Source organism: Mustela erminea, chromosome 1, assembly GCF_009829155.1.
Source record: "Mustela erminea isolate mMusErm1 chromosome 1, mMusErm1.Pri, whole genome shotgun sequence".
Lineage (NCBI taxonomy): Eukaryota > Metazoa > Chordata > Mammalia > Carnivora > Mustelidae > Mustela > Mustela erminea.
In genome coordinates, this window is record NC_045614.1 from 76,178,723 (window position 1) to 76,200,101 (window position 21,379).

Sequence of the window (21,379 nt, forward strand, 5' to 3'; positions counted from 1 at the left end):
AGTACATAATACATATAACATACAAAATATGTTAATTGATTATGTTTTTATTATGCTTTCAGTTGACAACATGTTATTAGTAGTTAAATTTAAGGGAGCCAAATGTTATACATGGGTTTTGGACTGCAGCGGTCAGTGCTCTAATCCTGTTTTGTTCAAGGGCCAAATGTATATTTGTAGTCTGTTGAGTCTAGCAGCACATTCAAAAGTCATGCCAAATGCTGAAGAGTTTTCGTTATTTAGTTTTGTTCCATGCATTGCAAGATAGCTAGTTTCCTTAGCTTTGCCCAACAAAAAGCCCTCTATTCCTCCAAACGACTGTAGCCCAAGACACTTGTACAAATTTCCAACACACTCCAAGACACATAGGGCAGTGTCTCTCAAATAATATTTAAAGGACCAGTTTTGCCCCGAGTATGCCCCAGATCTATACTTCTATACAATTAAAAATAAGTTACTAGGAAAAAAATGAAATAGAAAATAAATATAAGTTCTATTTTATCATTATATTCAACAGACAAAAGTGACTCTGTCAAATTGCTATACAACTTTCTAAATGGTTCCTGTCATATTTTGCTCTTGTCTCACTGCAGACCAATAACAAATAATAAATAGTTCACAGGCTACTTCACACTTTAAATGGCACTGTCCTAGAGACAGTAGTACCATGTTCATTGAGAATCACTGGCAAAAATAAAGCAATATATAGAAATGTTAGTCATTATTACCTGTATCATTTTTGATTCTAAATATCCTTTAGCAGTTACTAAAATAAACAATTCCACCCACATTAATAATCCTGCACTCTTTCACATGTTCCTGTCTAAATGGTCAGACATAGACAGAAGTACTATTTCCTTTCTTTGAAAAAGGCAACCTTGTCTTCTATGATACAGGTGCAACATTATTTAGCTGGTGAAAAATACAGATTACTTTTACAAGTCAAAAAGCAAAAGTGTAAAACAAAATCAGATTTTAAAAGGACTCATGATAAAAATAAATAATACAAAAATGAAAGGACTCATAATATATACATACTCAGAGCACAAAAATGATGCTTACCTCATTGCCTGTTCATCTATAGGTCTGTGACCAACATTTTTTCTCTTCTGTCAGGTTACACTCAACCTTCCCTAGGTCTGCCCTGCACCAGCCCCACCATTCAATTCAGGAAAAACTAGAGGGATAAGCTTTCCTTTTAATCACAATTCTTTTTCTTATGACATCAATATATTATTTGTAGTAGTGTCCTATTAAGAATACTGTCGCTTGAGGAGAATGTTCTTCCTATTCCAATCATAGTTTTGAAAATAAGTAGTTAAACATCTCCCTGCATACAATGTACAGAATGATGTGTTAAATTTTAAAAATTCTTTTAAAGTGCTATTGACTTTACAAATTTTATTTAAAAGATGTTAGGTTTAGATTGATATAAATGGCTGATAATATTCTCAACTTCAAGGTAAAGTTCATATTAAACTGTGGATTTTAATTATTTAAATTTTCCATGAGATCGCACACATTTCAATATGGTACACAAAAAATATTTTAGTATATGAGAGTATGTATGTGAAATACAATGTAAATAAAAGCAATTGCTAACTTGTTAACTTTAAGTTTTTCATCGTTCTAATTTCTGATAATTCTGTAACAGTGAAATAAGTAATCATAAATATTAAATTTCTAGTGTCAACCTAAAAAAGGAAACATATACTCAACCAATGTCTAGAAGAAAAAAACTCATTATATGTCATTTTGCTTTTAAATATTAATTCAATTTTCTTTTAAAAATAACTGTAATCAAATGGAATTTGAAGACTGCGTATTTTATATAATGAAACATGATCTTACCCTTTTCTTGGCTACCACAGCAACTTTGCCATCTGCTTTGGATTTATCTGTAAGATAATAAAGTATGGCTGTTTCAAAAAAATTGCCTACACTCCTGTTTGAGTAAGTGCAACATTATAAAATCAGAATTTTCTACCTTCTCATACTGTAATATGTGTTTTTAATAGTTCTTTTGATTAAAATGCTAACAAACTCAACTTTCCAGAGTTAAGTAGAACAAAATAATCCAAAAGTAATAGCATTAGGGATTCATATACTTATTTGACAAATCTCCTCCCTTAAGTCTAATTGGTTGGACATTCTCGAGTTAGCCATCTAGTGTATCCTATTTTAGGTTCTGGTCAGCTTATGTACTCTGAAGTATATAAGATCTGGAATGAAATCCCAGTGACCTCTACTTGAACATCTCCTTGATGCCAGACATGGGATAAAGACTTTACATAGACAGTATCTTATTTAAACTTCATTGATAATCTTGCAAAGCATGTAGTCCATCCCCATTTCACAGCAGAGAAAGTTGAGGCTAAGTACCATGCCTGAGGCCATGCAGTGGGGCCAGATCCATGTGTTGGCAAGTCTCTAATCTTTATGTCTGCTGCCTCCATGTGGGACCCATAAGCAACACAACAAAAAAGAGGACTAGAACCAAATAGAATATAGAAAATTATTTTAAGATATTATTTTGATGTATGCAAAATAGTATGTGAATTAATAAAAATTATTGGCAATAATAATTAATAATTGGATTTTTATAGGTTCAATGTAGAATTCCAACTAAATTAATTGTACATAAATATTTACTCATACATTTGTTTTATTAACCTTAATATTATGGTAATGAAAAACAATTAGAGCTATGGACATTAGTATTATGGTTTTAGAGTTACATTTAATGTTAAAGAAAAACACATAGAAATTAAATTTATTAATATAGGACTGTAATTCACAATGAACATGTAAAACTAATAAAAAGAATAAATATCCATGAATATAAGAGTAAATAAATGCTTCCTATCTAAAAGCAAATATTGCAGTAAGAAACAAACTACTGGCATAAAACAGAGAAATTCAGAGAAGCAGGTTGCTACATTTATACCTATAATTAGCTGGCCACATGTAAACTGCCCTCTTTCCTATGTTTGGCTGCATGCTTAGAATAATCCCTCCTGGAATACCCTTTTTCTCCCCACTTATGAATGCACAAGACCATCCACCATCATAGAGAATTCCTCCACCTAAGAGAAATAATCACCTCTGTTGCAAAACCACAGTCATCCCAGGACACAGGACTTTCTTCCCTGTATTATAGTTACTTCTGTACATGTCTAAGCACTCTGTAAGACTAGAATGTACCTTAAAGGCAAGGACCACATTTTATAGCCAGTAGGTGCTCAATAATTTTTTATAATTAACAAATGCACATGTATTTTATTCAAAATCTTATATGGATCTGAAATATGCATTTTCCCTGAACAAATGTATATTATTTACTAGAAAAAATACATATGTTTAGATGGTATGTTACTATACTAGACAGTGTAAGATATAAAACACTGTATATGTTCTCAGACCTTTAGTTTCTTTATTGATAAACCAGAAGTAATAATGTATTATCTTACAGGTATATTGTGAGATTCAAATAATAGAACTTATATAAATTCCTAAAACAATGGTAGATAATAGATTATCAACAATGTTCTCTTTTAGCTAATAAAGACATTCTGGGGTTCGCACACGTGTGTGTGTGTATGTGTGTAAGTGAGTGACAGAGAAAGAGGGATCTAACTTTTGGAATACTAAAAAAATAGTTTAGTGATGATACATTTTACCACTGTATCATCTTAAGTGATTCTATCATTCTCCCATTTAAATAATTTGTTTTAGGGGCACCTGGGTGGCTCAGTGGGTTGTCTCTGCCTTCGGCCCGGGTCATGATCTCAGGGTCCTGGGATTGGCCCCACATCAGGCTCTCTGCTCAGCAGGGAGTCTGCTTCCACTTCTCTCTCTCTGCCGGCCTCTCTGCCTACTTGTGATCTCTGTCTGTCAAATAAATAAATAAAATCTTTAAAAAAATAATAATTTGTTTTAGTCTTTTTAGCATAGTTGGAAATAAATTAAAGAGTAATGATAAAAGAGCAAAGATTATTGAAATTCCATAATTTGTTTCAAATTTATAAAAGGGCCCTGATGATAATTATAAGAGAATAAACTGTCATATCTAAAATTTTTTTCTCTTTTCTCTTTTGAAGATCCCTAATAACAAAAGTCATGATGAAATATCAACTTGTACATGTAGTTAAAACTGTACAAAAAGGAAACTCAAAAACTAAAATTGGGTCCAATGGACCCTGATCATATACTGAGAGTTAACAAAAAAAAAAAATTATCAATTTCCTATATCTTTCCTCAACATATACGTCACTCTTACGTAAAATTTCCAGCAGGGAGACAACTGCAAACAGAAACACCCAAACTGCTGTTCCAGGAACTTTTTGTTTTGTTTTGTTTTAAGATTTAAAAAATTTATTTGTCAGAGAGAGAGAGAGAGCACAAGTAGGGGAGCGGCAGGCAGAAAGAGAAGGAGAAAGAAGGCTTCCCACTGAGCAAGGAACCTATGAGGGACTCGATTCCAGGATGCTGGGATCATGACCTGAGCTGAAGGCAGACGCTTAACCGACTGAGTCACCCAGGCATCCCAAAGCCTTCTTTTTCTTTTTCCTTTTTTTTTTTTTTTAAGATTTTTTTTAGGAACTTTTTATGTTGAAAGGTTACACAATCATCTCCCAGTGCAACACAGAAGTGTTTTGGGAAGTATCAACAACCACTCTGATTTTCAAAGGGATTTGCCAAAGGGAGAAAGTCTGGTATAATGCTGAGAAACATTACAATCATTAGCATTTTTTCTATTAATAACAGTAAGTCCATGTTCAACTTCAGCAACATTAAACACTTTCTAAGAGCCAAATTTTCCCTAGTGAGAAAGGTTTAATTTCCTCCCTTCAGAAATCTCTGCATGTAGGGACCCTCACACAGAGTGAAAAGCAGTTAACAGGAAATGTAGATCTGGATAATTAAAAGGGCCTTTACTCCATTTTTGGGCTATAGCCACATCATAGTTTTAAAGTGCAAAAAAGGAGCTGCAGGTAAAAAATGAAAATGTTCCAAGTCAGCAGAGATGGTTATGCTTCATGACTCATAACAGATGTTAAAATTTTTTTTATTTACAAGCATATTAGAGAGGACTACAAATATGAACACAAATCAATGCTTTCTTTCTAAAATATAAATTTTTAAAGGCTGTCCATTCATTGCCTCAGAAAATCTGTCAGTCTATGTTTCTTTAAAGATGACAGCTGAAAGAAAGCATTTTCTTAAAAAGGTAGAGGACAGTCCAGTTGCCTATCTGGCATGTAAAGAGCTTGGAAGTCACACTCCATCCTCACAAGTAAAAAGCTGAACAAATTGAAAATCAATAACTCTTCTTAGATTCCCTTAGAGAAGTGAGGTCACAGAGCAAACCACTGCCCCCAAATTTGGAGACAGGTGAATACAAAGAACCACAACTTAATGGAGCAGAAACCTCCACAGGAACTAGTGCTGGGGTAGGAACACATGAACTGTAATTGATGAATTGCTGGAGCCTCAATGTGAACAAGCTGAGAGATAGAAATTCTAGGGGGACCCAGTCATGCAGGAGGGAAGCACACTTTTGTGAGTTTACCTACAGGAGTTCTATCAGGTTCTCAGAGTGAAGACTGGAGAAAAATACCTTTGTGCTTCCTCAGTGGGGGGAAAAAAAGGAACCTTTCTGAAATACGCTAGGGCATTCAGTTCTTAGCAGTTTGCCCTCAAGAGAAACTATTTTATCAAAGCCTAACCTATAGTGTTTTTTTTCAGAGCCTAACTAATTAGCGGGAAGGCAACAAATCTAGCCTGCTGTAGTCTTCCATGTGGGGGAAGGGAAATATCCAACTCCAGCTCCCCTTTAACTGTCATGTGCCACGTAAGGGGGTAAAAAAGGTGAGAAGCACTTGTGCAGTTCAAATTCCAGGACTGAGACCTAATCGTAGAACTACAGACTGCCTGCCTCAGCCCCACATGCCTCACCACTCCACTTGTAAAGGACTATGTACTGCAGTTTCTTTCACCTGGTACATCATATTTGCCTTTCTGCAAATAAATAAATAAAATTAAAAATATATATATATACACAAAACAAGGCATACTAAAAGGCAAAAAGCAATTTGAAGTGACAGAGCGAGCATCAAGCATCAAAAACAGACCCATATATGTCCTAGATGTTGTAACGATCAGATTGAGTGTATTGAACACAGTCGTTTTAAGTTCAAAGTCTCTAGTGTTAAAGTAGAAAACATTCAAGAACAAATGGGTACTATAAGCAGAGAGATGGAAATTCTTTTTTTTTAAAAGACTTTATTTATTTATTTGAGAGAGAGAGAGAGAGAGAAGAGAGAGAGAGAGAGAGAGAGCACGTGCATGAGCATCCCTGGGGGGCAGGGGTGGAGAGAGAGGGAGAAGCAGATTCCCTGCTGAATAGGAGACTGATGCAGGATTTGAACCTGAGCCAAGGGCAGAAGCATAACCTACTGTGCCACTCAGGCACCCCAGGGAGATAGAAATTCTAAGAAATAATAATTAAAGAAGAAATGCCAGAGATGAAAAATGCTATAACAAAAATGAAGAATACCTTTCATAGTTTTATTGGTTGGACATAGCTGAGGAAACAATCAGTGTCTTTGATGATATGTAAAATAGAAACTTCTAAAACTGGAAGCACAGAGAAAAAAAACTGGGAAAAAAAGAACAGGATATTCAAGATCTATGGGAAAACCCCAGAAGTATAATATATGTGTAATTGGAATATAAAAAGGAAAAGAAATAGGGGGTGCCTGGGTGGCTCAGTGGGTTAAAGCCTCTGCCTTTGGCTCAGGTCATGATCCCAGGGTCCTGGGAACGAGCCCCACATCAGGTGCTCCACTCAGCGGGGAGCCTGCTTCCTCCTCTCTCTCTGCCTGCCTCTCTGCCTACTTGTGATTTCTGTCTGTCAAATAAATAAAATCTTAAAAAAAAAAAAAAAAGGAAAAGAAATAGAAAGGAACAGGAGAAATACCTGAAGCAATAATGACAGAGAACTTCTCCCAAATGAATGTCAAACACCAAATGAAGATCCAGGAAGCTCAGAGAACAATAAGCAGAATAAAAGCTAAAGATAGAAAACCAAAGATAAAGAAAAATTCTTGAAAGAAGCCTGGTGGTAGGTATTGCCTTATCAATAAAGGAACAAAGACAAGAATTTCATTCAGGTCCTCTCAGAAACCATGCAAATAAGAGGAGGGTGGAGTTTTAGAGTGGAGTGGAGTGATTAGTGTTAAGAGGAAAAAACACCAAATTAGAACTCTGGTCACTGTGCAATTATCTTTCAAAGTAAAGCAAATACACTTGAGAGAATTTAAGAAATTGATTTGTTACCAGTAGACCTACCTTGCAAGAAATGTTAAAAGAGAAAAGGAAAATGATATAGAGCGGAAACTTGGGTTGACATAAAGGAAGAGTATCAGAGAATGACTAAGTGAAAGTAAAATATAAACTTTAAATTTTCTTATTCTTTAACTAACTGAAAACTATTCGTTCAAAATAATAATGGCAACAGTGTGTTGAATTTAGGAAAACCATTTTCCTAAAAATTTTTTCCCTAGAGAAGTTAAAAAGAAAGCATAATTGATATGATTAAAGAGGAAATAAAATCATATAAAATACTCAATTAAAACCAAAAAGGTGGAGGAAAAAAATCCATCAAAAGATGAGGCGCCTTGGTAACTCAGTAAGTTAAGTGTCTGTCTCTTGTTTTCGGCTCAGGTCATGATCTCTGGACTGTGATATCAGGCGACCTGCTTAAGATTCTCTCTTTCCCTCTCCTTCCTTCTCTAGACCCCTGTGTCTCTCTCTCCCTCTCTAAACAAACAAACACACAAACAAAAACAAAAACAAAAAAAAGCAAAAAAAGAGTAAAAGAAAAAGGAACAAAGAAAAAAGGAAAACAAATAGAAAACAGTAACACAAATGGTAGCTATTAATCCAACTCTATCAATAACCATTTTAAATTTCAATGGTCTAAATATAGTAGTTAAAAAACAAAGACTGTCAGAGTGGAGTAATTATACGCTATCTACAAAAAAACTCAATTTAAGTATAAAGACACACAGAGGTTAAAAGTAAAAAGATACAGGATATACCATGTTAACACTAATCAAAATAAAGCTATTTTAATAAAGTAACTATATTAATTTCAGGCAGAGCAGGCTTCATAGCAAGCAAAGTTATCAGGGATAAAGAGAATTACCTAATAAAGGCATCATTACTCCAGGAAGACATAATGATTATTAATATGAATGTGTCCAACAACACAGTGTCAAGGCATGTAACACAAAAATTGATAGAACTCAAGGAGAAATAGATGAACTCACTATTATAATTGGAGAATTCTGCAGAAATGAACAGGTCCAGCAAGCAGAAAATCAGTAATGACATTCAGTAGTTCCCCTTTATCTGTGGGGGATAGAATCCAAGATCCCCAGTGGATGCCTGAAACCATGGATAGTAATAAATCCCTATATGTACTCTTTTTCATATATATATATATATATGTATATATATATATACATATATAGTTATGATAAAGTTAATTTATAAATTAGGCAGAGTAAGAGATTAACAACAATAACTAATGAAAAGAACAATTATAACAATAAACTGTAACAAAAGTTATATGAATGGGTCCTTAACTCTCTCAAAATATCTTATTGTGCTATACTCATCCTTCTTATTAAGATGTGAGACAAAATGCCTACATGATGAGATGAAGTGAGGCAAATGACACAGGCATTGTGACATAGGGTTAGACTACTATTGACCTTCTGATGATACATCAAAGTAGGATCATCTGCTTCCAGACCATGGCTGACTATGCATAACTGAAACCATGGAAAGCAAAAGTGCAGATAAGAGGAAAACACCATCAATCAATGAATGGCAATCAACTGAATGTAGTCTACATCTATAGACTACTTAATCCAGCAACAGCAGAATATACATTCTTCTCATGCTCACTTGGAACATTCACCAAGACATACTATGTTCTGGGCCATAAAGTATACCATACCTCATTTTTAAAAATAGATAACATACAATAGTCTGCTCTCAGACCACAGTAGAATGAAACTAGAATAGAAAAATTGAAAGATAACTAGAAAATCCCAAATACTCGGAGATTAAACAATGCATTCCTAAATAACATAGAGATGAAAGAAGAATCTTGAGAGAAATTTAAAAATATTTTGAACTAAATGAAAATGAAAATAGAGTCTATAAAAATTTGTAAGATGCGGTGAAAGCAGTATTTAGAGGGAAATTTATAGCATTAAAATGCAAATATTATGAAAAAACAAAGACCTAAAATCAATAAGCTGAACTTCCACTTTAGGAAACTAGAAAAAGAAAAGCAAGTTAAATATGAAGTAAACAAAGGAAATAAAAACTAGAGCAGAAATCAATAAAAGAAAAAATAGGAAATTAAAGGAGGAAATAAAACCAAAAACTGTTTCTTTAAAAAGTTCAATAAAATCAAGACTCTAGCCGGTCTAACTAAGAAAAAAAGAGAGAAAACATAAATTACTAATACCAAAAATGAAACTGAGGGCATCATTACAGATCCCAAGATATTAAAAGGATAATAAAGAAATGCTGTAAATAAGTCTATGTCCACAAATCTGATAACCTAGATGAAATGGACCAATTCCTTATAAGACACAATCTCCCAAAAGTGACACAAGAATAAATAATCTGTATCTTTTTATAAAATTAAATTAATATAAAAACCTTCCAAAACAGAAAGCATCAAGCACAGATGGGTTCATTGGTGATTTCTACCAACCATTTAAGGAACAAATTATATCAATTCTCTATAAACTCTTCCAGAAGATAGAAGCAGAGGGAATACTTCCTAATTCACTCACGGAAGCCAGTATACCAAAACCAAATAAAGACATTACTAGAAAACTACAGATTGATTTCTCTCATGAACATAGATGCAAAAATCCTCAATAAAATATTACAAATCAGGGACGCCTGGGTGGCTCAGTTGGTTGGACGACTGCCTTCGGCTCAGGTCATGATCCCGGAGTCCCGGGATCGAGTCCCACATAGGGCTCCCAGCTCCACAGGGAGTCTGCTTCTTTCTCTGACCTTCTCCTCGCTCATGTTCTCTCTCACTGTCTCTCTCTCAAATAAATAAATAAAATCTTTAAAAAAAATTACAAATCAAATACAATGTATAAAAAGAATTAGACACCACAAACAAGTGAAGTTTATAGGTATACAAGGCTGATTCAATATTCAAAATCAATTAATGTAATCTGTGACATCAACAGGTTAAAAAAGTAAAGTCACATGATTAGATCAATAGATGCAGGTAAAGCACTTGACAAAATCCAACACCTATTCATGATAAAAACTCTCAGCAAGCTAGGAATAAAGGGGAATTTCCTCAATTTGATAAGGAGAATCTATAAAAATCCTACAGCTAGCATCATACTTAAATAACAGTGAGAAACTCAAAGCTTTTCCACTAAGATTAGGAACGTCAAAGATCTTCTCACCTCCCCACTCTTTTCAATATTGTGCTGAAACTCCTAGCTAATGCAATACGAGAAAAAAAAAAGGAAATAAAAGGTATAGACTGAGAAGAAATAAAACTGCCTTTCTTAGTAGATGACACGATCATCCATGCAGAAAATCCAAAAGAGAATTAAAAAAAAAATACTCCTGGAACAAATAAGTAATAATAGTAAGATTGCAGGGCACAAGGTTAACAAACAAAAGTCAATCACTTCCCTATTTACCAAACTGAGAGAAAGCAGGATTTGAAATTAAAGACACATTACCATTTACACTAGTGCCCACCCCCCCCAAAGTAGAATACGTAGGCAAAATTTAACAAAATATGGACAAGATTATACGAGGAAAACTACAACACTCTGATGAACAAAATCAAAGAACTACAAATTTGGGTATATTCTATATTTATGGATGGGAAGATTCAGTATTGTCAAGATGTCAGTTCTTTCCAACTTGATCTAAAGATTCAGTGTAATCTCAATGAAAATCCCAACAAGTTATTTTGTGGATATCAACAAACTCAATCTAAAGTGGGGGAGGGTATGTGCTATGGTGAGTGCTATGAATTGTATAAGACTGATGATTCATAGACCTGTACATTAGATGTTAATTAAAAGAATAAAAAATAAAAAAATAAAGTTCATATGAAGGGACAAAGATCTAGAATAGCCAACACAATATTGAAGGACAAAGTCAGAGGACTTGGCCCTACCTGACCTTAAGACTTACTCTAAAGCTACAACAATCATGGCAATGTAATAATATTGGGGAAAGAATTTTAAAAAACCCAGATCAATGGAACAGAATAGAGAGCTCAGAAACAGATTGAACAACTAGATATCTACATGTCAAAAAACTTAATCTAGATAAGACCTTACACCTTTCACAAAAATTAACTCAAATCACATATCTAAATGAAAAATGTAAAACTATAAAACTCCTAGCAGGCAACATAGGAGAAAATGTAGATGACCTGGGGTATGCAGATGACTTCAGATATAACATCAAAGGAAAGATCCCAGAAAGAAATAATTAATAAGCTGGATTCCATTAAAATTAAAATTTCCACTCTGCAAAGAACACTATCAAGTGAATGAGAAGATAATCCAGAGTGGAAAAAAGTATTTACAAAATATCTGACAAAGGACTGTTATCTGAAATATACAAATAACTTTTTTTTTTCTTCTCTCTCTTCATTTTTTTTTTTTTTCAGATTTAAGTTCTACTTAGCTAACACACAGTGCAATATTGATTTCAGGAGTAGAATCCAGTGATTCTTCACTTACATACAACACCCAGTGCTCATCAGAACAAGTGCCCTCCGTAATCCCATGCCCCACCCACCTCCCTCCATCAACCCTCAGTTTGTTCTCTATCATTAAGAGTCTCTTATGGTGACTGTGGACTCTGAGAAACAAACTGAGGATTTTAGAGGGGAGGTGGGTGAGGGGATGGGTTGGCCTGGCTATGAGTATTAAGGAGGGCATGTATTATATGGAGCACTGGGTGTTAATAAATAAACAATGAACCTTGGAACACTACATCAAAAGCTAATGACATACTATATGGTGACTAACATAACATTAAAAAAAAAAAAGAAATTACAATGTTCAAAAAAAAGAGTCTCTTATGATTTGTTTCCCTTCTTCTCTCTTTCTCCTCCCACCATATAGTCATCTGTTTTGTTTCTTAAATTCCACGTATGACTAAGATCACATGGTATTTGTCTTTCTCTGACTTATTTCGCTTAGCATAACACACTCTAGTTCCATCCACATCAAAGCAAGTGAGAAGATTTCATTCTTTTTGATGGCTGAGTAATATTCCATTGTAGATATAGATACCACATCTGCTTGTTCCATTTATTAGTCAATGGACATTTGGGCTCTTTTCAAAGTTTGGCTATTGTTGATAATGCTGCTGTAAGTATACAAAGAATTCTTAAAACTCAACAATAAAAAAATAAGCAACTGAATTAAAAAGCAGGCAATAAACAGATACCTCACCAAAGAAGACTTACAGATGGCAAATAAGCATATGAAAGGATGTTCATTATCATGCCATTAGAGAATGTCAAATGAAAACATCAATGAGGTACCACCACAGACCTAATGGAATGGCCAAAATCCAGAATAATGACAACACCAAATGTTGGCAACTACGTGGAATATGAACTATCATTCATTTCTGGTGGGAATGAAAAAAATGATGCAGCTACTTTGGAAGACAGTTTGGCAGTTTCTCATAAAACTAAACATACCATATGAAATGGGTCTATATTTTTTACATATAATTTACTGACCTTGAAGATTTCAACAATGAAAGAGCTACATCAAATATAGTGTGCCAATTTCTGTAGGGTAGGAAGAATTTAGGCCATGAAATTACTAGTCATTATTTCTGGGTTGAAAGAAGACATTTTGGATTAATGAAGTCCTCAAAGTAGCGGGGTAAAATAGGTTGTTTATCTCTAAGATCTTTGTAAGATATCTGAATAATGGCTAATTACCTCTCAAAATAACTTTGAAACAAAGTAAGAAGCTGAATATGTACTAGAGTTTACCCTGGAAACTAAGCAAGGACTACAGTGTCTATTTTGGAGATAGTAAAGAATAAGAAGTGAGTGAGCCTATTATGGCAAAGGCTGAATTCCTGGAAGTGTCTTCATGCCCTTCCATTTTGACTTCTCCAGGGATAAGAATCAAGTCTTTAGACACAGGACTGTCTATAATCAGACTGAATTACATCAAATTCTGCATGCAAAAATCATCAGATTTTCAACAATAAAATGTGTCTGCTGCAAAACCAAAGAGAAATAACCCCTCTCCATATTCTCGAGACAAGCAAGAATATCAAAGGACCCAGACATAAATATGCTAGCACATACAACAACAACAAAGACATAGTTCAATATTTATTGAGTGTGTCTACTACTAATGTGAAATGGTTACAATAAACTTTAAAAAATAACTGACTATATTACTTCAAGATATTCATATTAAAAACTAAAAAATTAGTATTTCAAAGTTTATTTTAGTTATACAAGAAAAATGTATACTCTGTATAAATAATAAAATTGTATGCGTGACAATACAGTGAGTTCAACCTTTACTGATAATAAACTAAGACATATTTTCAGCACAAGGAATAAAATCACATTTATGGTAATAAATGTCTCTTTTCTCAGTTTCAAAGTAAACCAGAGTAATGGGCTTGTCATTCTTTTCCACTATCTTCAAATCTACTTATTTCTTTTAAAATATGAACTTAGGTAGCTAAGTTAATATTCAAATTTTTCCCAAATAAAATGTTCTCACATCTAAGTTTTAAAAAATATATATTAAATTCCAAAAGAAAAAAATGTCATGCTTACTTTAAAATTCAGTCAGCGCTAAAATGACAGATCTTCCCATAATCTATTTTAGAACTTAAGATGATCATTTTAGAAATTAAGATGATAATTATTATTATCACTAAGAACATATTTAAGTTTATTCAAAATCATTTTTTCTGTGACAGTCATATTGAGTTAAAAGTATGTCCTATCTACTATAATTCCTATGATGAATCCATTTAAAAAGCTATGTACAAACCATAATATTTATGATTCAAGAGAACTTTCTCTGAAAATGACCTGAAATCTTATATTCTTTCACCTCATTAAAAAAGTTGAAGATTGTTTTTATCTCTGCCTTGAATTTCTTTAAAAACAAAAACATTTTTGAAAAACACTTTGTTCTGAAAGAATGCAGCATATGCAAGTGAAAGTTTCACCCCAGAAATATGTTTTAAGGCCACAGCTTCTAATTTTGAAATATATACTTTGAAATACACAAGAGAACTTATGTAAATAGTTGAAGGGTAAAGAAGATGATAGAAGTGCTAATGAAAACCCTTGCATTTAAGTAGAATGTATGTTTAGTCACTGAAAATAGTTTCAAAGGGCAAAATCCATACTATTAATCCACACAAAAATTTTTTTTCAGGGGACAAATATATATTATATCCCCATGAAGAAAAAGAGAGTTTTTTTTTTAAACGTGCAAATATATTTTGGAAAGCATGCATCTGAATAAATCCTCATGTTGGGGTGGTAAAGAATAAAAAAGCTCATATACCCTGTTTGGCTAGGTGGCACATTTCCAGTCTTTGCTCAGGGGAATATCCATAGAGGAGGCGGGCTTCTTGTAGTGCACTTTTATACCATTTCTTTTTTTTCTTACATTTTTCTGGCTAAAGAAACACAGAAAAATAGTGAGACTCATTTATAAACATATTATTTTGTTTTAATATCTACTTGATTTAGCTGTTGAGCGGGAATTAATCTGATTTAAGCATTATACCATATATTACTTACACTTTTCTATATGATTATTATTATTTTAGAGTATACCAAGGTTGGGGAAATCTTGTACATTACAAGTCAAAGGGTCAGATTCTTGATTCGCTAAGATAATATTTTAATATGATTCATCTCACACTTTAAAAAGTCACCAAAAGATCACCAATGTAACAAAGTAGTCAGTATTAAAACATCTTATTAGAATAATTTGATTCTCTTTTAAGAGCAATGATCCTGAAGTGGTATAAAATGAAAAGCCAGGCTTCTTATTGTCACAAAGTTAATTCTATTCACATCCAGCTTTTGTGTTATGACAGGCAGGTGAAATATTCATACAAGTTCCTTAAACTTTTGCCCCAATTTCTTCATTTGTAAAATGTGGATAACAGTATATTCATCATAAAATTTCATAAGTATTAAGTGAAATAATAGATGGCAGTTTTCTGGCCTATTAAGCACACAATAAATGTTATTCTACTTGAATTCAGTACTTTTTCTACATATTAAGTAATTTAAAAAATATTTTGAAAACAGAAACAAGAGTAAAAAAGTCTCTATGCTAAAAATGACTACAAAAATTATCTGGTCTAATAATTTTTCCAATGTTATTTTAGAATATGCCTAAGGAGATTTTTAAAAAAAAAAATTTTAAGTAATCTCTATGCCCAGCCTGGAGCTTGAATTTATAACCCCAAGATCAAGAGCTGCATGCTCTACTGACTGAGCCAACCAAGCACCCAGAATTTGCCTGAAAAATTTTTTATAATGCTTTTATAAATATTATAATTTATAAAATGCTATACCACCATTTTCTTTTTGGAAACTGTACCATCAAAAAGAATACAGGTTTTTATTGCATAATTCCATATTTACCACTTGCATATAATCATCAGATACGTAATTCACTTTATACAGAAATGTAAATCTATGTAACACTTTTTTTAGTTCATTCAGAGAATGAAACCATCTATATATTTAAAGCTCTTTTCAAATTCCACCTTATTCCTAGAATCCTCAAATTAATATAAGCCATCTGTTCCCATTACACTTAATATTTTCTTTTAATCATTTACTACATACTGACTTGTATTATAGATATTTGTATTCATAACTGCCCCCACCCATAAAATGAAAGGTCCTGAAGACAGAGGCAATAAACAGCATTTCATCTGTGTGTCCTCCACAGTACCCATTTGTCTAATCTCATTGTGTATAATGTAAGCAATCAGAAAGTGGTTGTTAAATTGCATGTTGTTCTGGACACTGATTTGATATAAAAGCCATCAAACAATATAATCAAACAAAAATCTATTATTTTAAATCTACTTTTATGCACAGAATATTTATATTTTATTCATTAATAGAAAAAGAGATGAAAATATAGGTAGATACAATTCAAAAAACATGAGAAACTATAAACTAAGAATATCTAAGCTAGTGTCTGCAAATCTAAGATCTTCCTACAACTCAAATGTTATAATGATGCTAAATAAAAAGTTAGTGAAAAATACCCTAGAAGCTGATATGGCACTAATGACTGACGTTAAGGAAATTTCTTGAGAAAAACCAATACTGTACACAGCTAAAGTAAACTTTGGTGAGTTTGGGGAACTAAATACATTCTTAAAAATCTGTGTTGGAGATTCGTTGAGATTTATCAGTAAATATGTGCCATCTAGTGGTAATACAACTAAACATCTTCAAAAAATTAAGACTATTTATAAAGAATTTTGAATTCCAGAATTAGGCTAAGCTATGCATTATATTTTACAACTAAAGAAATGATAGGTGCATATCCTAAAGTGTAGACTGTGCCTCCCTACCCATTCCTGGTAATGTTTCTACCACAGGTGCCCATTATTACCAATTTCTTTCATAGTCTTTCAGAGATACCGTATGCATCTACAAACATATCATTTATATAAATATAACTCATTTTACAGAGTGTTGTGAATAGTTATATATACTTTTGAGTTCTTCAATTTGTCTTGCAGATCGCTTCATTTATTGATTGATTCAACATATTCTAAATCCTTGGGACCTATCATTGAAGAAAATGGATAAAGCTGACATTCATTCTAGGCATTAAAACAGACAACCTATAATAAGCATAACAAATCAATAAAGCTTACAGTATGGTGAAAGAAGTTATAAATTCTATGTAATAAATAAAAGTTAAGGCAATAAAGTAGTCAGGGTAATTCTCATTGGAAAGGTAACACTGAGCAAAGATGGGAAAGAAGTCAGGGAGTTAGCCACATAAGTATTCCAAGAAAGAGTACTCCGAGCAGAGGGAAAAAATACTCTAAGGTGAGAGAATACAAGTGTATTCAAAAAGCTTTGAAGAGAGGGGAGGAGTCAAGATGGCAGAGAAGTAACAGGCTGAGACTATTTCAGCTAGCAGGAGATCAGCTAGATAGCTTATCTAAAGACTGCAAACACCTACAAATCCATGGGCAGATCGAAGAGAAGAAGAACAGCAATTCTGGAAACAGAAAAACAACCACTTTCTGAAAGGTAGGACTGGCTGAGACGTGAATCCAAAGCAATGGGAAGATAGACCCCAGGGGGAGGGGCTGGCTCCCGGCAAGCGGCGGAGCACGGAGCACAAAATCGGGACTTTTAAAAGTCTGTTCCACTGAGGGACATCGCTCCAGAGGCTAAACCGGGGCGAAGCCCACGTGGGGTCAGCGTGGCCTCAGGTCCCGCAGGGTCACAGAAGGATGGGGGTGTCTGAGTGTCACAGAGCTTGCGGCTATTGGAACGGGAAAACCGGCTACAGAGACAGAGCCGACAGTAAGCTCACAGCTCGGTGTTACCTTGAACTGGTCGCAGGCTCGGTGAGCTTGGAGCGCGGCCGGAGGTCAGGCAGACGGGAGTAACTGGGCGCTGTTCTCTGAGGGCGCACTGAGGAGTGGGGCCCCGGGCTCTCGGCTCCTCCGGAACTCTACGGAAAGCGCTCAGGGAACAAAAGCTCCTGAAAGCAAACCCGAGCGGATTACTCAGCCCAGCCCCTGGTAAGGGCGGTGCAATTCTACCTGGGGCAAAGACACTTGAGAATCACTACACCAGGCCCCTCCCACAGAAGATCAACAAGAAATCCAGCCAAGACCAAGTTCACCTACCAAGGAGTGCGGTTTCAATACCAAGGAGAGCAGCAGAATTCCAGAGGAGGAGAAAGCAAAGCACGGAACTCATGACTTTCTCCCTGTGATTGTTTTTTAGTCTTGCAGTTAATTTTTTTCTTTTTCCTTTTTTTTTTCTTTTTTCTCGCCTTTGGGTAAATTTTTTTTTAATTTAATGTTTTAATTTAACGTTTTTTAACTAGTTTATCTAATATATATTTTTTCTTTTTTATATTTTTCTTTATTCGTTTTCTTTTTTTTTTTTAATTCTTTTCTTTTCTTTTTTTTTTTCTCTCTTTTTTTTTCTTTCTTCCTTTTTGAACCTCTTTTTATCCCCTTTCTCCCCCGTCACGATTTGGGATCTCTTCTGATTTGGTTAAAGCATATTTTCCTGGGGTTGTTGCCACCATTTTAGTATTTTACTTGCTCCTTCATATACCCTTATCTGGACAAAATGACAAGAAGGAAAAATTCACCACAAAAAAAAGAACAAGAGGCAGTACCGAAGGCTAGGGACCTAATCAATTCAGACATAGGTAATATGTCAGATCTAGAGTTCAGAATGACAATTCTCAAGGTTCTAGACGGGCTCGAAAAAGGCATGGAAGATATTAGAGAAACCCTCTCGGGAGATATAAAAGCCCTTTCTGGAGAAATAAAAGAACTAAAATCTAACCAAGCTGAAATCAAAAAAGCTATTAATGAGGTGCAATCAAAAATGGAGACTCTCACTGCTAGGATAAATGAGGCAGAAGAAAGAATTAGTGATATAGAAGACCAAATGACAGAGAATAAAGAAGCTGAGCAAAAGAGGGACAAACAGCTACTGGACCACGAGGGAAGAATTCGAGAGATAAGTGACACCATAAGACGAAACAACATTAGAATAATTGGGATTCCAGAAGAAGAAGAAAGAGAGAGGGGAGCGGAAGGTATACTGGAGAGAATTATTGGGGAGAATTTCCCCAATATGGCAAAGGGAACGAGCATCAAAATTCAGGAGGTTCAGAGAACGCCCCTCAAAATCAATAAGAATAAGCCCACACCCCGTCACCTAATAGTAAAATTCACAAGTCTCAGTGACAAAGAGAAAATCCTGAAAGCAGCCCGGAAAAGAAGTCTGTAACATACAATGGTAAAAATATTAGATTGGCAGCTGACTTATCCACAGAGACCTGGCAGGCCAGAAAGAGCTGGCATGATATTTTCAGAGCACTAAACGAGAAAAACATGCAGCCAAGAATACTATATCCAGCTAGGCTATCATTGAAAATAGAAGGAGAGATTAAAAGCTTCCAGGACAAACAAAAACTGAAAGAATTTGCAAACACCAAACCAGATCTACAGGAAATATTGAAAGGGGTCCTCTAGCAAAGAGAGAGCCTACAAGTGGTAGATCAGAAAGGAACAGAGACCATATACAGTAACAGTCACCTTACAGGCAATACAATGGCACTAAATTCATATCTCTCAATAGTTACCCTGAATGTTAATGGGCTAAATGCCCCTGTCAAAAGACACAGGGTATCAGAATGGATAAAAAAACAAAACCCATCTATATGTTGCCTCCAAGAAACTCATTTTAAGCCCGAAGACACCTCCAGATTTAAAGTGAGGGGGTGGAAAAGAATTTACCATGCTAATGGACATCAGAAGAAAGCAGGAGTGGCAATCCTTCTATCAGATCAATTAGATTTTAAGCCAAAGACTATAATAAGAGATGAGGAAGGACACTATATCATACTCCCATCCAAGTACTAACCAGGCCCGACCCTGCGACACTATATCATACTCAAAGGGTCTGTCCAACAAGAAGATCTAACAATTTTAAATATCTATGCCCCCAACGTGGGAGCAGCCAACTAGATAAACCAATTAATAACAAAATCAAAGAAACACATCAACAATAATACAATAATAGTAGGGGACTTTAACACTCCCCTCACTGAAATGGACAGGTCATCCAAGCAAAAGATCTGCAAGGAAATAAAGGCCTTAAATGACACACTGGACCAGATGGACATCACAGATATATTCAGAACATTTCATCCCAAAGCAACAGAATACACATTCTTCTCTAGTGCACATGGAACATTCTCCAGAATAGATCACATCCTTGGTCCTAAATCAGGACTCAACCGGTATCAAAAGATTGGGATCATTCCCTGCATATTTTCAGACCACAATGCTCTAAAGCTAGAACTCAACCACAAAAGGAAGTTTGGAAAGAACCCAAATACATGGAGACTAAACAGCATCCTTCTAAAGAATGAATGGGTCAACCGGGAAATTAAAGAAGAATTGAAAAAAATCATGGAAACAAATGATAATGAAAATACAACGGTTCAAAATCTGTGGGACACAACAAAGGCAGTCCTGAGAGGAAAATATATAGCAGTACAAGCCTTTCTCAAGAAACAAGAAAGGTCTCAGGTACACAACCTAACCCTACACTTAAAGGAGCTGGAGAAAGAACAAGAAAGAAACCCTAAGCCCAGCAGGAGAAGAGAAATCATAAAGATCAGAGCAGAAATCAATGAAATAGAAACCAAAAAAACAATAGAACAAATCAACAAACTAGGAGCTGGTTCTTTGAAAGAATTAATAAAATTGATAAACCCCTGGCCAGACTTATCAAAAAGAAAAGAGAAAGGACCCAAATAAATAAAATCATGAATGAAAGAGGAGAGATCACAACTAACACCAAAGAAATACAAACTATTATAAGAACATACTATGAGCAACTCTACGCCAATAAATTTGACAATCTGGAAGAAATGGATGCATTCCTAGAAACATATAAACTACCACAACTGAACCAGGAAGAAATAGAAAGCCTGAACAGACCCATAACCAGTAAGGAGATTGAAACAGTCATTAAAAATCTCCAAACAAACAAAAGCCCAGGGCCAGACGGCTTCCCGGGGGAATTCTACCAAACATTTAAAGAAGAACTAATTCCTATTCTCCTGAAACTGTTCCAAAAAATAGAAATGGAAGGAAAACTTCCAAACTCATTTTATGAGGCCAGCATCACCTTGATCCCAAAACCAGACAAGGATCCCACCAAAAAAGAGAGCTATAGACCGATATCCTTGATGAACACAGATGCGAAAATACTCAACAAAATACTAGCCAATAGGATTCAACAGTACTTTAAAAAGATTATTCACCACGACCAAGTGGGATTTATTCCAGGGCTGCAAGGTTGGTTCAACATCCGCAAATCAGTCAATGTGATACAACACATCAATAAAAGAAAGAACAAGAACCATATGATACTCTCAATAGATGCTGAAAAAGCATTTGACAAAGTACAGCATCCCTTCCTGATCAAAACTCTTCAAAGTGTAGGGATAGAGGGCAC

The 21,379-nt window shown here is 34.6% G+C and overlaps 1 protein-coding gene across 5 annotated transcripts in view; it reads right to left on the reverse strand.

Moving 5' to 3' along the window:
• Positions 1-21,379, reverse strand: part of ZCWPW2 (zinc finger CW-type and PWWP domain containing 2) — a 128,360-nt gene that overhangs the window by 32,823 nt on the left and 74,158 nt on the right. For all 5 annotated transcript variants that reach the window (XM_032322856.1, XM_032323089.1, XM_032322942.1 and 2 more), the window contains 2 exons: positions 14,664-14,778; positions 1,852-1,898 (listed from right to left, as the gene is read on the reverse strand). In XM_032322856.1, the coding sequence (XP_032178747.1) occupies positions 1,852-1,898; positions 14,664-14,778 (162 nt within the window). The remainder of the gene's footprint in view (positions 1-1,851; positions 1,899-14,663; positions 14,779-21,379) is intronic.